Source organism: Mytilus galloprovincialis, chromosome 10 (assembly GCF_965363235.1).
Source record: "Mytilus galloprovincialis chromosome 10, xbMytGall1.hap1.1, whole genome shotgun sequence".
NCBI lineage: Eukaryota > Metazoa > Mollusca > Bivalvia > Mytilida > Mytilidae > Mytilus > Mytilus galloprovincialis.
Genome location: NC_134847.1, coordinates 64,946,958 through 64,961,608, shown reverse-complemented (window position 1 = coordinate 64,961,608; position 14,651 = coordinate 64,946,958). Strand labels below are relative to the sequence as shown.

General features: G+C 32.4%; 1 protein-coding gene across 6 annotated transcripts in view; it reads left to right on the top strand.

Annotated features, from left to right (window-relative positions):
• LOC143048125 (putative N-acetylated-alpha-linked acidic dipeptidase) overlaps nucleotides 1-14,651 on the top strand; it is a 64,904-nt gene that overhangs the window by 25,633 nt on the left and 24,620 nt on the right. Inside the window, exon 1 of one of the 6 annotated variants that reach the window (XM_076221608.1) lies at nucleotides 7,745-7,803. The exons of the other annotated variants lie outside the window; for them this stretch is intronic. Within the exon in view, the coding sequence (XP_076077723.1) occupies nucleotides 7,760-7,803 (44 nt within the window). The 5' untranslated portion in view covers nucleotides 7,745-7,759. Of the gene's footprint in view, nucleotides 1-7,744; nucleotides 7,804-14,651 lie in introns of those variants that run through there. 6 annotated transcript variants of the gene reach the window in all.

Sequence of the window (14,651 nt, the reverse complement as noted above, 5' to 3'; positions counted from 1 at the left end):
TCTGGCGTACTAAATTATAATCCTGGTACCTTTGATAACTATTTACAACATTTTGTTGTAAATAAATAAAATAATCATATTTTAACATAACAGAATAAATATGCAGAATTAACAGCTACTGAACTAGCATAAACCAGTCTGTGTGATAAAAAAAGAAAAGGATAATTTTCTTTATCTCTCAATTTTTAATGGCAGAATGTCCAAAGCAACCAAGACTTTTTCTGACGATTCGGGCTTAATTGTCGAGTAAAATAACAACAAAACATATAAAGCTTAGTATGCGGTATGGGTTTTGCTTAGTTTTAAGGCCGTACGGTGGCCAATAGATGTTATAAATCTACTATAAGTTATATGGTTCGCTACTGACCCCATACGGATCCATAGAGGGTTAGTAAAATCCATAGGGGGTGAGGCCGGAGGCCGAGTCCCCTATGAATTTTATTCACCCTCTATGGATCCGTAGGGGGTCAGTAGTTAACCGTATAACGAATTTATCTGACGCTGGACTTTTTCTGCGGCGTTTTGTTGAAAAATAAACAATGAAACACAACAACATTAATAGATGACGTCGCCATTAACGCGTCATGAACCACATATGAAACTTACTAACCCCATACGGTCTCATAGGGGGTCACCACGTGACGGCATTTAAGGGCATACGATACAGTTACAGGGAAGGTAATGACGTTGCTAACGTAACATGTTATTTTCGCGACGTCAAACTGTGACATATCGGGAAAAGATGCATTTTTCGACTGATTTTTATCATTCAAACTGATTTAGTTTGAAAACTAGTTCATGGACCCCTATTTTTTAAAACAGCAATTTGTTTCATTTTGCAAGGAGATTATGTGACCCAAATTTTATAAAACTGTAAATAGCGCAATTTTTTTAATTTTGATAAACATGCAGCAAAAAATAACGTTTTTTCCTCTATCCATGAACATTTGATAAATATAGAGTTATTTCGGAATAAAAATTGCATAATTTTTAATGATACTTATAAAATACAGAAATTACCGATTATTTAACAAAAACCATTTTGTGTTTATCTTTTAAAACAAAAAAGTTATGTCTTTCTTTCGAAAAAGAAAATACGGACACAAATCTGAATTTTGAGCAAATATACAAAATTTCAAACTCATTTTACTCAAAAAGTAGCACATGAAGGTATATTTTTTATTACATATTTAATTTAAGGAGGTAAAAAATAGCCTATATGCAAATTTTCATCAACTTGTAAATACAGGTTCAAAACTGTATCGTATGCCCTTAACCAATCACAACGTGATAATTCATCTGTGGTCCGATAAGTCTTATTGTCTATGGTGGAGAGCTTTCTCATGGACAATCGTATCACATCTTCTTATATATTATAAGGCGTCCTGTTCGTCCCTTCTGTCTCCATCGTCGGGTTCACTAGCAGCAGCCATACATTTTAAGACGGAGAAATATAACGCGAGAGATATTGATATTACGGGGAAACTGGTATATTTGTCCCTTTTTCAAAATGTATTTCCTGTTAATGACATTATTCCCATCTTGTCCGTCGTTACTTCTTCTGGTATACATGGTTAAGTTTTTAGTTTCCTAGAAACATATTAGGATCTTTAATTATGTTGTTCTGTTCTTCTGCTACTCTTGATAGTAGATGTCAAGCCAAAATACCGACGTCAGAAGGCTGACACTATATTTTACTTATTGAAAATAGGAAGTTCAGAATTTGAAAATTGACATAAGAGGTTTGACATGCCACAAAACCAGGTTCACCCCACCATTAAAATGCCCTGTACCAAGTCAGGGAAATGGCCATTGCTATATTAAAGTTCGTTTCTGTGTGTGTTACATTTAAATGTTGGGTTTCTGTTGTGTCGTAGTTCTCTTATATTTGAGGTGTTTCCCTCAGTTTTAGTTTGTAACTCGGATTTGTTTTTTCTCTATCGATTTATGAATTTCGAACAGCGGTATACTACTGTTGCCTTTATTTGATTAACCTCAACGCTTTGATTTGTTTAGAGTTTAAATTTTATGAAAATGATAGGTTGTTTTTCTATATATGATGGAACTTTGATTTCAATTACATTAGGAAATGTAGAAATGTTAAGTGTACTATGACTTGGTGAATAATATCAAATAAATAAAAATTGTAACATAAATTGGATTTTTTCCTTTGATGTTTTTATGAAATAATTTGCTTAAAAAGTGGGGTGAGAGAAAACCATGGTATATTATATGCAAATTTATGTTGTACCATACTTTGCTATTTAAATATGCAACTCGACTAGAATCCAAAGGAAAAAAGGCGGAGCTTCAGCCATGGTATAACATATTCATTTTCATGTTATTCCATGGCTGAAGCTCCACCTTTTTTTTTAAATGTATCCACCTCTAAAATATTTAGGAAACTGTAAAACGTACTAAAAGGTCAAGATCTTCATTTGTTTTCATTTTATAAGAAAAAGCACAAACTATATAGGATTATTTCGAATTCCCTTAATTTTGGAAACAATTACTGAATGTTTCTTCTTTCAGTTTTGAAAAAAAAATAAAATGTAAAACTATCATTTCCTTTGCGAAAATTCAATTAAATTTCGATTTAAAAAGGGGGGTACCTATACAAAAAGGAATAAATATCGGCTACAAATATCTGTGAAAAAACATGATTAGGGGATGTACACTATCTACACCCCTGATTCGCCACTGTTAAAATATTGTTTTAGTCATTAAAATTGTGTTTTAATAAATAATCTAATAAAATAACGGACGAAAAGCATTTTTCAATTAGATGAAAATTCTGTAAAATATGATTAATTTTTATGATACATTGAAAAAAAAACAAAAAAAAAAACAATTCTTACCGTCATTAGAATAATTATTTAATCCTTGTCGCTGGAATCCGACATTTTTGTTTACCTCAGTCTGATGACATTATGAAATTACCTGCGCCTACAATCATACACGGGGCGCAAAACTAAAAAGAAAATAGGGAAAATCCGACATTTTCTTTACTTTCTGCAAATTCAGGGGTTCTATTACATGAAATACACAGACGATCATACACGAAGCGCAAAAGTGACTTGCGCTAGCTTCCATTTCATTGGATAAAACTGTAACGTGATCAATTTCCAATATTAGTTGAAGGTCTTGAAGCTGTCAATCATTTTATTTATATTACAAATTTTATATACCATGTGTCTTACTCATTAACATATTTAAACAAACTCATCCTTCGGATTCGTTTGTTTAAATATGTTAACTCGTAAAAACCATGGTATATATAGTATGGAGAGTACAGGATGTTTTTCATTACCGTACAAAGGTTTTGTTAAAGATCTTTTTCAAACTATTTTAAGAGAAACCCGGCTAGTAGTTAGTGACACTCAATTAATACACAAAATAACTCATCAAAGATGGCGCATAGTTTTATACGCCAAACGGGCGTTTCATCTGCAAACGAATCATAGTAAAAGTGAATAAAAAAGTTAAAAGAAGGAATGAAGTATGAAGTTGAATTGGAATGAAGATCAAAATTCTATTGGTGGTTTTAGCGAATTTTTGACCATTTGTTGAAAACACATACTTTACTGATATGGCGTAGTTGTTTTTTGGAATCCAAGAATGATTATCTCGACTAAGATGCAACTAGTTTCTTACCACTAACTATTTTAGTACATCAAGTTAAATGCAATATATTGCTATTTTTTGGCATTGCTTAAAAACCACACTCCTTTAGCAACCTCAGACTATTCTGAACAAAACTTGGCCCTAGTCATCCTTAAAACATCTTGTTTGTAAATAATGTCGTTTATGCCTGTCCAGCACAAACAAGGGCGATTGTTGCAATTGATTATTGGTCAATCGACTCCTTATATGAGTTATAGTCCTTAGACAATAATTAAAACACATTTTTTAAGCGTTTGAATTTTATCATGAAACTGTTATATATCAGTCTGTGTGATATAATAGAAAATGGATTAATTTAATTCTCTCTCAATTTAAAGCATGCCATTGGAAAATGTCGAAAGTAGTCCATACTTGTAGGGGGTTCTGTCTTAATTGTCGGGTGAACTATTCACAGGGTTATCTATCCCTCTTGTTGGATAAAAAGGCAAGCGGCGAAATATAACACGACAGATTCAACTAACAAAAGCATACACAATTTTTCTTCTTAAGTGTTTATATCACTTGATATATAGATATAATTGATGCCCCTATTTTCGAAATGTGTTGTCTGTTAAATACATGGTTTAGTTTTGAGTTTCATACAAACATAATAGAATAATACAACAATGTGTTTTTAACATTCCAATTTTTCTGTACTGTTAAAAGTTAATTCCAAATAAGAATACAGATGTTACAAGGTTAAAGGGAGGTTACTTCACATAATGTAATTAGGAATGGGAAGTTCAGAGTTGGAAAATTGACATAAGGGTTTTGATCAATCTTATATTGTTTACTTACCCAAAGTTTTAATTTCAAGAAAAACAGATGCGGTTCTTTTTCCTCTGATGTAATTTTGATTCTGAATGCACCAGGAAATGTAAAAATGTGAAGTGCTAACTAGGATTATTTGGTAAATAAAATCAGATAAATAAAAACAGATAACAGTATGATGTTCTTTACGGTAAATAATAAAATTTCAAACGATTACAAGAGCAACCTAGCTAGTAGACACCCAATTTATGCACAAAAACCTCATCAAAGATACTACGCTTATAATTTTGTACCCCTAACGGAGGTTTTGTCTATTCAAATGACTCATCAGTGTCGATGAATTAAAAAAGTTAAAATATCGGATACAGTACGAAGTTGAAGAGTATTGAGGACCAAAATCTTTCTGTGGTGTAATAGATTATAGACTTTTCGCTGGAACATGTTTCTAATTTGTTATATATTTTTTTGGAATGAAATAGATTGTGAAAAAAGAATGATCATCTCGACTAAGAATTGAAACTTGTCTCTAGTCACCTGCTATCTTTAGCTCACATCCAACCGAATGTAAAAGTAAGTAAAGCTTTACCTTGGCATTCGTAATTATATTTGTTTCGAAAACTCTTCCTATTAGCAAACACAGACCTCTCTGAACAAAAGTTGGCCTCAGTCATTATTAAGATTATCTTGATTGTAAATAATGCCGTGTTTGCCTGCCCAGAAAAAACAAGTGGCTGTTGCCAGAAACTAAACTTGTTAAACTAGAGGGGGAAAGCCGTAATCTCAAAACGTTTAGCAGTACGATAAAGAAAAACTGCAAACACAAAAAAAAAAAAAAAAAAAAAAAAAACCAATAAAACTAAGATTTAAAAGTCAGATGACTGAAATCATCAATCGATTCCTTTTAGGGTTTACTAGTATTGCCCCAAAAATACAATTTATACCAATTTTTGATATTTTTGCTAATCTTCACTTCTTGTTGGATTTTGAACCAACTTTTAAAAGTCAGCGGTTGAGGTTTCAATTACAAAAACAGACAGCAATATAAGGTATGTAATTCTTTAAAGCCTTGATTTCTGGATGATAACTATGGCTTTAAGTGGGTTTTCTTAAACAATTTCATTGTGTATGTGTCTCCCACACACGGTGCGACATCCCATAGTCCGGGGGAATCTCACATCCAAATTGTATTTAAAGGAGTGAGCCAAAGGAAATTTGTCTATACTTAGGACTAAAACTTTTGTAAACATATATTGATAAGACTTTTGGTATCTAGATTCCTATTTAATTTTGCATTATTATTATTCGGTGAGTTTTTGCTAATATTCTAATCCAGGCGGTTTGTTAACGTAAATATCAATATGGCATATTGTTTGCCAGATGTGCTATCAACCTTGAAGCCTGAAGATTTTATAATCGAAGTTATATAAATTCTCAAATTTGAAAGACTCATATAAATAGCTTGATGTATTTGTTTGTGTGCAAGTATAACCTTTTTAATGCAATCGCATGTTGTGTATGTACCGTACCATTGGTTGTTCGTTGTTATAAGTCTTCGTTTTTACGGCTTTTTGTATGAGCCAGATGTTGGTGATTATATATAGTGGTATGTAGTACTGTTCAATATGTTTGATGATTCCTGTATATTCATTAATATTCAACCCTATTTCCATACTCTCTAAGGGTGAAGCTCAGTGTTGAAAGCAGACATTTTTCATAGTAAAAGTATATATGCATAGCAGATCTATCTAGTTAAATATTTATGTTGATTTCTCTATGAAATGTCACTCTTTGTAACAGCAGAGTAATGAAGTGTAAAATGTACTGTGTCATTATCGTAAGAAATCAGCCACCGTAGAAATCAACAACATCGCATTGTGTTTTAACATACAATAAAAGTCATATTTTTAGATAAATATCAACAATTATATAAACTTTGAAGTTCAAATTGAAGTTGAGATCAAATGTCAAGGCACACTCTAAACGTTCCCTGAACCATATGGATGATGATTTTTTTCAAGGTTAAAATCCTTTATACACATACTCGCAATATTATCCCAAATATTCGGTATTAAAAAAAAATTAACGAGATAGAAATCATATGGGAAAAAAGAATAGACCAAGTCCAGAATATAAACACACATCTACATGTGGGCATTATAGACAACAAAACAATGATCAAAGAGTTCGTAACACTAACCCCATCAAAACTGGTGCCAAACTCATGCTTAAAAACTGGACGTTCACTAGAATCACCATTGTGTTGCTCGTATCGCCATTTTCATCTGTATAGCAGATCTTCACTCACGGTAGATTAAACATTATTAGAACTCTCACAACTTTTCGAATTATTAACTTCAACATTTAACTTATCAGCAACCAATGGTCAAAGTTATTCGGGTATGAAACACAAGCAGCGCTATTTAGATGTCGAAAGATTTCGACGACGAATTTACAGTTGATAAATATTAAAATTGTAAAAAAACAACCTTGTCAACTTCCTCAGACAGGTAATCTAAGAATTTTTTTTCAGAACAACACCATACTATAATACTAAGTGGGCACCCAGTATTATTCCAAGGATGTTCCTTTTCAATATTCAAATTACATGATTCCAAAACTTTAAAATAGTTTATTATTGCTGCTCCTCGAAAGTGAAAGAAAAAATATTCTCAAGTATCCGTATTCTACTTATTAAGACTGACTACCTGGCTAGTGTTACTTTCGGGGACTTACCGTTTCATCAATAGGGATGGCATCGACTCGGTTGTTATACCAAATTACATAACACTTAAATTAAATGTATTCGCCTTTCGTAGTTATTGTGTTTAGATATATGTTGTATTAATTCTTACTGAAAATGGATTGATTGATTGATTGTTGGTTACTTAACGTCCAGTAGTACTGACATTGGGAATAGTGGTTTTGTAAACTTATTCGTAGCTTTACATAATCTTATGATAATATTGCTTGATATGCTATTATAACGTTACTTTTATTTATAAAGACGCTTGTTATTGCATACAATATAAAGTACACTTATTGGATAATATAACAAAGTTAAAAGTATTTCCATATACTATTTACGACCTTGTAGTGTGATATGCAGCTACACCCTTCAGTTTCCAACCTTTAAAAGAATCCGAAGTAGTAAAGGCGGACCCCAAGTGATAACTCATTTTATATATCCTCTCTTCTTATTACATATTCTGAAACTACTTGTATTGCGCAAATAATTCCTACGACTCTAGAAAGGTTAGATTATTATTCAAATAATTAAGTTGTCATTTCCTTGTAAACCGAATCTCGTTTGTCCAGTCTTTGGAGAATGGTGTTCAAAGTAAGATGCACAACCAGAGTACAACAAGAAAGGTAATTTTTCGTAATTGTTTTTTTTTTTACTTATTTAACATCAATGGTATCTCCTGTAAGTTATATTTTTTAGAAATGAAATGATTTAATACAAATTTAATACGTCAGACGCGTGTTTCGTCTCCATAAGCCTCACCAGTGACGCTCAGATCAAAATAGTTATAAAGCCAAACACGTACAAAGTTGAAGAGCATTGAGGACCTAAAATTCCAAAACGTTGTGCCAAATACGGCTAAGGTAATATATTTCTGGGAGAAGAAAATCCTTAGTTTTTCGAAAAATTCAAAGTTTTTGTGACAGTCAGTTTTTCTGAATTATTACTTTTGTATAAATGTTATCATCCAATACATTTTTTTCCGTTTACTTGGATAGATAATAAATGAATTGATAACAATCACCGTTTAAATGGTTTTTTTCATTAGATTCATGGATCGAATTCATCAAAAACTTAACATCTTCGTCTATTTTATTTTAAAGAGAAAAAGTATCATTGCAGAGACAGAAGCTGCTATCTTTATGATACATCATCATTTCGATCATATTCGACGCCATTTAATCAACTATCGAGTTGAATTCCAATGACAATCGATGGCGATACGATTCATTATGAAAAATAAATATTAGTAGAGAGAAAAGCACGTAAAATCGTATGATAACGAATACGGATTCAACTGAGGTTGAATTATTGACCTGCAAGCCAATAATACATTAGCAACAACGGTTAGTTTATTTTACTGGTTGCTTATATCGAAATGATATTTCGATATTCTGCTTTTATGAATGCTACTACGCAATACATATCTGTTATAATATCTTTCAAATCCAATGATACAATTCATCTATCATTGTGTCGTAATCTGGCAGATTCTGTACATGTCTACAGCAGATTAAGAGATAAATGCTAACGGATGTTAAGAGAACATGTACTTCGCCAAAATATCATTTATCATTAGTCAGTATCCCAAATTGTTGAAATGTTTTATTATGGACACGCATTAGAGCTAGTTTAGAAATCAGTAAATTACGTGTTCTGATTGACATGGATGTATCGCATTTGTAAGGATTGTAAATTAGAACTGCCTTGAATATCACTGATTACCGCTATTTTATGGAATGTCCCTTTGATCTTACTGACTGATAATTTCCTCCCTCAGCGGAGTCGATGATACGAAAAATTATCGCTAGAAACTAAGGTAGCTAGAACCCGTTGTCAATGAAATGAACAACGTCGTCATAGTTAAAATAGCGATAAACAGATTATCATTGGTTATCTCAAATCAATTGTTTTTCTCACTTTCACCGTTTCAACTCAAGCGAGAAAATCAATCTCGTTGAGATGATCAACGATAATCTATATATATCTGGTATACTTTGTCAACGAGACAAATACCCACCAGAGACATCGTGGAAATAATTAAGAAGATTCCTTTTTTTTCAAATTTGATTATTTAAAGATGTTAAATGTATTTCAAAATCAGCCCGGTAGCCAGTGCTTCGGTTCTGGGATCATTTTATTGAAACATTGTGCTAATGATTTTTCAATTGCTAATTTGGGTAACTCTAATCAAACTTAACTACTAACTACTAGTACTTCAAGCAAACTTATTCTTTGACGGTTGTGACTGGTCTGGGTCGGCCCCTTTAAGGTTTGGTCCTCTTTAAATGTTATTTATTTACCTTTCTACAATTTTGATCTCTAGTGTACATGTTGAAGATCATTCCAGAAACACGTGTAGTGTGTAGTGATATTTATCGCTCTGAATGCATCTAGTTCAGAAGGTTTGGGTTTTAATGACTGCTTTTGTATTTTTACAACAGCCGTTGGACTTTTCGTTCCTGAAGGCATTATCTTAAGTATCAGTGCATGATTGACGATGTACATACATTTAATATATTTTTTTTAATTGTAAATTGTACATTTGCATTTGATATGGCAATGTTGGTTTTACAAGGTTTAAACTATTCGTTTAACTTTTTGTAGTCGTTTCTCGTGTTTTAAACGCCTGTTTATTCCCCAAGTTTTGACTCAGAGCATTGTTTAAGTATGCAATTTAATTTACAAGAGTAGCATTCGAAAGATTTTGAACTTATAAGTTATTGCTGTCGCTCTTTAAAAGACGTATATAAGTTTATATTCATAAACAAGTATGATCTTCAAAGTGGATCGGTTGTTGTCTGTTCCACTACCGAAGAGAGGCCAAGATGCATAAGGCAGACATTAATCCTTGAAACTGGACACATACGGAGCTCAAAGACTGATGCGAGGATTCTTTATTGCACTCTTCAAACAAGTAGCCTCAGATATGATGTCCAAATGTCGACAAGACATGGAGTCGTGTGTAACGCTACGCATTACCAAACGGACGCTGCCATAGCATGATTCTAACTGCTGGACAGAATGAGTTATTGTGACCAGATTTCTAGACCCAATTCAACACGGCGGGCATGGCTGTAAATATCAAATAAGACGCAATGCTGAAAATAAACTTTAATTCGGAGTTTAGTATGACGTTCATTATCACTGTACTAGTATACATATTTTTTAAGGGGCCAGCTGAAGGACATCTACGGGTGCGGGAGTTTCTCGATACATTGAAGACCCATTGGTGGCATTCGGCTGTTGTCTGTTCTATGGTCGGGTTGTTGTCGCTTTGACACATTCCCCATTTCCTTTCTCAATTTTATTTAAAGATAAAGTGAACCATCTACATACTTTCAGTAAGTAAGCAATCACCTGCCCAATCTGGTTATCATTCACAGCTGCGTTGAATTGAACATAGATACTTTACATAATTTGGCTATCAAATTCCTGTCAACAATAAATATAATACTCTGACACTTTGCTTCATAGTCGATCAGTTGACAGACCACATTTTTGCTATTTCTTACTCCAAACCTTTTTTAATAACTATACATCTTATGACATAATACTGCATTAATTTTCTAGTTCTATAATGAATTACGCAATCCTCTATTTTTCATTTCGTTTTGTAAGTATTGTAATTGATTTGGGATTCAATTAGTTAAAAGTGTAAGTTACGTTGTCACTTTCAAAGAAAGCTGGTGCCGATTCAATATTTATTAGATGTTAGGTAAATATTGGCACTGTAGAGTAATTAATTTCCTTATCAAACCAGTGTATTGGAACACCGTTTTCAATTCAAGATAAAATTCAAATGTTTTAGCATTCTCGAAGAGTTTGAATAAAAAATATATGATTATATTGTCGAAACCTTTTGTGAAACCCGTATGTTGACTTTTGTTTTTTGTTTGTTTTGCCGTCTCTTTTACGTTTAGAACACATCTTTTGCTTTTCATATGTTTTGCCGTCTCATTTACGTTTAGAACACATCTTTTGCTTTTCATATTCAGGAGGTTCTTATGTTCAAAAGTTGATAATTGTATTGTGAGATTTGTTCATTTGTTTGTAATTATAAACTTAATCCCCAATATTTTTGGTATAAAAATGAAAATGTTGTGTAAATAACGATGCCATTGTTAAGGAAAGTGTAAAGCAGTTAGGTAGGGGAACTGCAAGATAATTGGGACCTTAATTGAAGTTGTTTAGGAACAATGGTATCCTTTCATCACGAATCAAAGTGTTTTATCAGTTAATTTACATTCTTAGATTTTAGGTTCTTTTTTGTAAACTGTATGTTGACGTAAATGTAAAGGCTTTCTTTGTTTTGTGTTGTCCGTTGTAAGCTGTTGGATTCCCAGATCTCATTTAATTCCTTGTCAGAAAATTTTCATAATAGCTGTAGTTCTAATATACATTCATTGGTAACATTAATAAGTTCGATATGCGTAATGCGTTTTGCTTTATGTTCAAAGCCGTCTATAACCTATAGTTGCTCACTACTACCATAGATCATTTCATCATGGTCTCTGGTGGAAAAGTTGTCTCGTTATCTATCATACAAAGTCTTTTTATTTCCATAATAATAAGTTAAGATTGAAACTTATTCTCTAATGTATTTGCTTTATCGTATAATAGTTATTTACACATTTTTATACTGTTCTTTTCATTGCACAAGATTTGTGTCATTGTTGTAAATTTTTATCATGTCATACACATTAATAAACTCTGATTGAATTATAGAAATATGGTCACTCATAGACAATCTAGCAGTAAAACTCATACCAAGGAGTGGCTGCTGTTTTGACTGTGAATACGCAGCCACATTCCGTCAGGACATCGAAGTTAAATCTTATGTCTCAAAGTATTACGCTAATGTGTGTTATGAGCTCCTTCAACAGCTCTGTGTGGGGTCAGTTTGGGCCTGATTCAAGGTAAAACGTCTGCCCCTTTCAAATATGCTTTCATGTTTCAAGGGCAGTAAAAAATCCCACCTTCAACACGCTCTACCAACCTTGCAGAATCTACGCATTGGATATAGTTAAATTGTTTTCTTCTGGAATATGCACGAAATATTCCCCACTGGAAGTGATTTTTATAATTGTGGCTTAGTTACAGACTTATCTACCGTGAACGTACCGCTTGCAGAATACTTGTATATTCTAACATATGATGACCCTGTATTAAAATTTAGGTGCTTATTTGTTCGGAAATACAAATTTGAAGAACTTCCTGGAACTTGTTACTAGGTTATTTTACCACATGCTTTACTTAGTTATGCATATTTAGATTAATCGCTAATCAACTTACTGTTCTGTTTACACCGATTACTTATGCATGTATATTCTTACAAATGACGGCAATGTATGAAATTTTAGTTGCGTTTTTCTAAAGAAAACCACAAATAAGAGCGTCCAGAAATTTGTTGTCAGGCTCTATATTTAACATTCATGTTTTTTCAGATATATAAAATTGAGAATGGAAATGGGGAATGTGTCAAAGCGACAACAATTTCATACACTTAATGGTCATGTATGAAACATTCGTTACATTTTTGTAGGGTATTTCAAATAAGAGCTACCTGAAAGTTTGTTAGTATGAATAGGAACTTGCTTTTAATACTATGTGAAATAATCCATACACTTCCTGTTGCCGTATTCTAAAGACGGAGTATAATAAGTGAACAGTTAGTTTGAGTCTGTGCTATTTTTGTATACAATATTGGTTAACAATTATTGATCTACGTACATTTTTATTGACCTGATAAATCTACTGTCAACAGATCAAGGAAGTGATTAATAATCTCAATCGACCCCATATCCTTTGTGGTTTGTACAAGCATATATAACATTTACGTCCATCTTATAGTATGCTATAAAAGAAGTAAAAACAAGCTTTTAAATAAACATCCACACCCAATATGAAACCTTAATCATTTTTAATAATAATAAATTTCGAAGTGACTTAAGCATATTTTCTGAAGGTGGGTCACATTTTATGTTTGCAGTTGAAATGCATGGATGCTAATGCATACCAATCACCAATTACCTGTCATAAGTGATTATTATGAAATGATCCTATTGAGATAACTTACTATTTGGTGAAGACACCCTTGTCGGAAAGTTAAAAGTTATGTTTAAACGCAAGAAGATGTGTTATGATGAGACGAATATCTACAAAGATTAAAAGACGCAATATATGATTACCGTTTGGCTTTCAACAATAAATAAACCCAAACCGTTTAGTAAGCTATAAAGACCCTAGTATGGCAAAATGTAAAACAACTTACAACGAGACATGTAACAGTGTTGTATGTTCGGAAGCGCTCCCATCAAACTTAGACAGCCGCTGGTCTACATGTAATAAAAAACATTAGAAAAGAAACCGAAAACATCAGTTGAAAATGACGTAACTTCTCAGATCGATACTAAGCACAGAAACAATTTAGAGAAAGACAAAAGACAAAGTAACGATCTAAGAGTACTCACAGTTTACGGGGTACATTAAAACACTGCACGTCCATCTTGTTAGCGCTCTTTAAACGAACTATTCCCCTTGGAAATAGTATTTGTAATTGTTTCTACTTGCGCCTTTAATTCTCTAAGATAGTAATTCATAGTCTTATAGAACCAAACAGGTTTTTTTTTTAGTTAGTGTCCTTGTACCTTGGATAGATAAAATATGTGCTACACAGGGGACATTGAGACTCTGATCTTTTATTGTCGTTACTATTAGTACCGAGTTTCCCGTGTGAAACTGGAATACTAAAATCAAGAAAAAGACAATGATTGCTGTTAATAATAGATTTATTTAAAGTAAGTCACTAGGAACTAATGTCCTCAGTACAATCACCAAAGATACATATTTTCATACTTATTTTCAGTCATGTTTTTGTAAAGGAAATTACTGAATTATATAACACATATTAAAGGAAGTTATTAAAATATATACATGAGAAAATTGACGTCTATGTGGCGGGTTTAATCGTCAAAGATTTGGCACCATTTTATAGCGCTATCCTAGTTATTAAACGTTGATAATTTCCACCTTCGTAAAGGAATTTTTCTATATATGGCCTTTATTGCTATATTAACACTCTAACGTTTTTTCTGATAATTTATGAAATAGTGGAATTCTTTACATACCTTAACTTTTTTCTAATCATTAAATACACTATTGACGATATCGGCTCAGGTGATGTAATACAGGTTGATCTAAAACAAATATAATATAATAATGAATATTTATTGATGAGCATAAGTAAATGATAGGCGTTTATTTTATACATTACGAATCGATTTCTACCCGCCCTTCTTAAACTAGATTAGTTAAGTATAAAACATCCAGTACTAAAGCGTTATATTTAAAAGTTCTATATATGGCCTTTTAAGCTTTTTTTGACACTCTTACTTTTTACTGATAAGTTATTTAATAGTGGAATTCTTTGCATACCTTTAATTTATACCAAGTCATTAAATACACAATATCA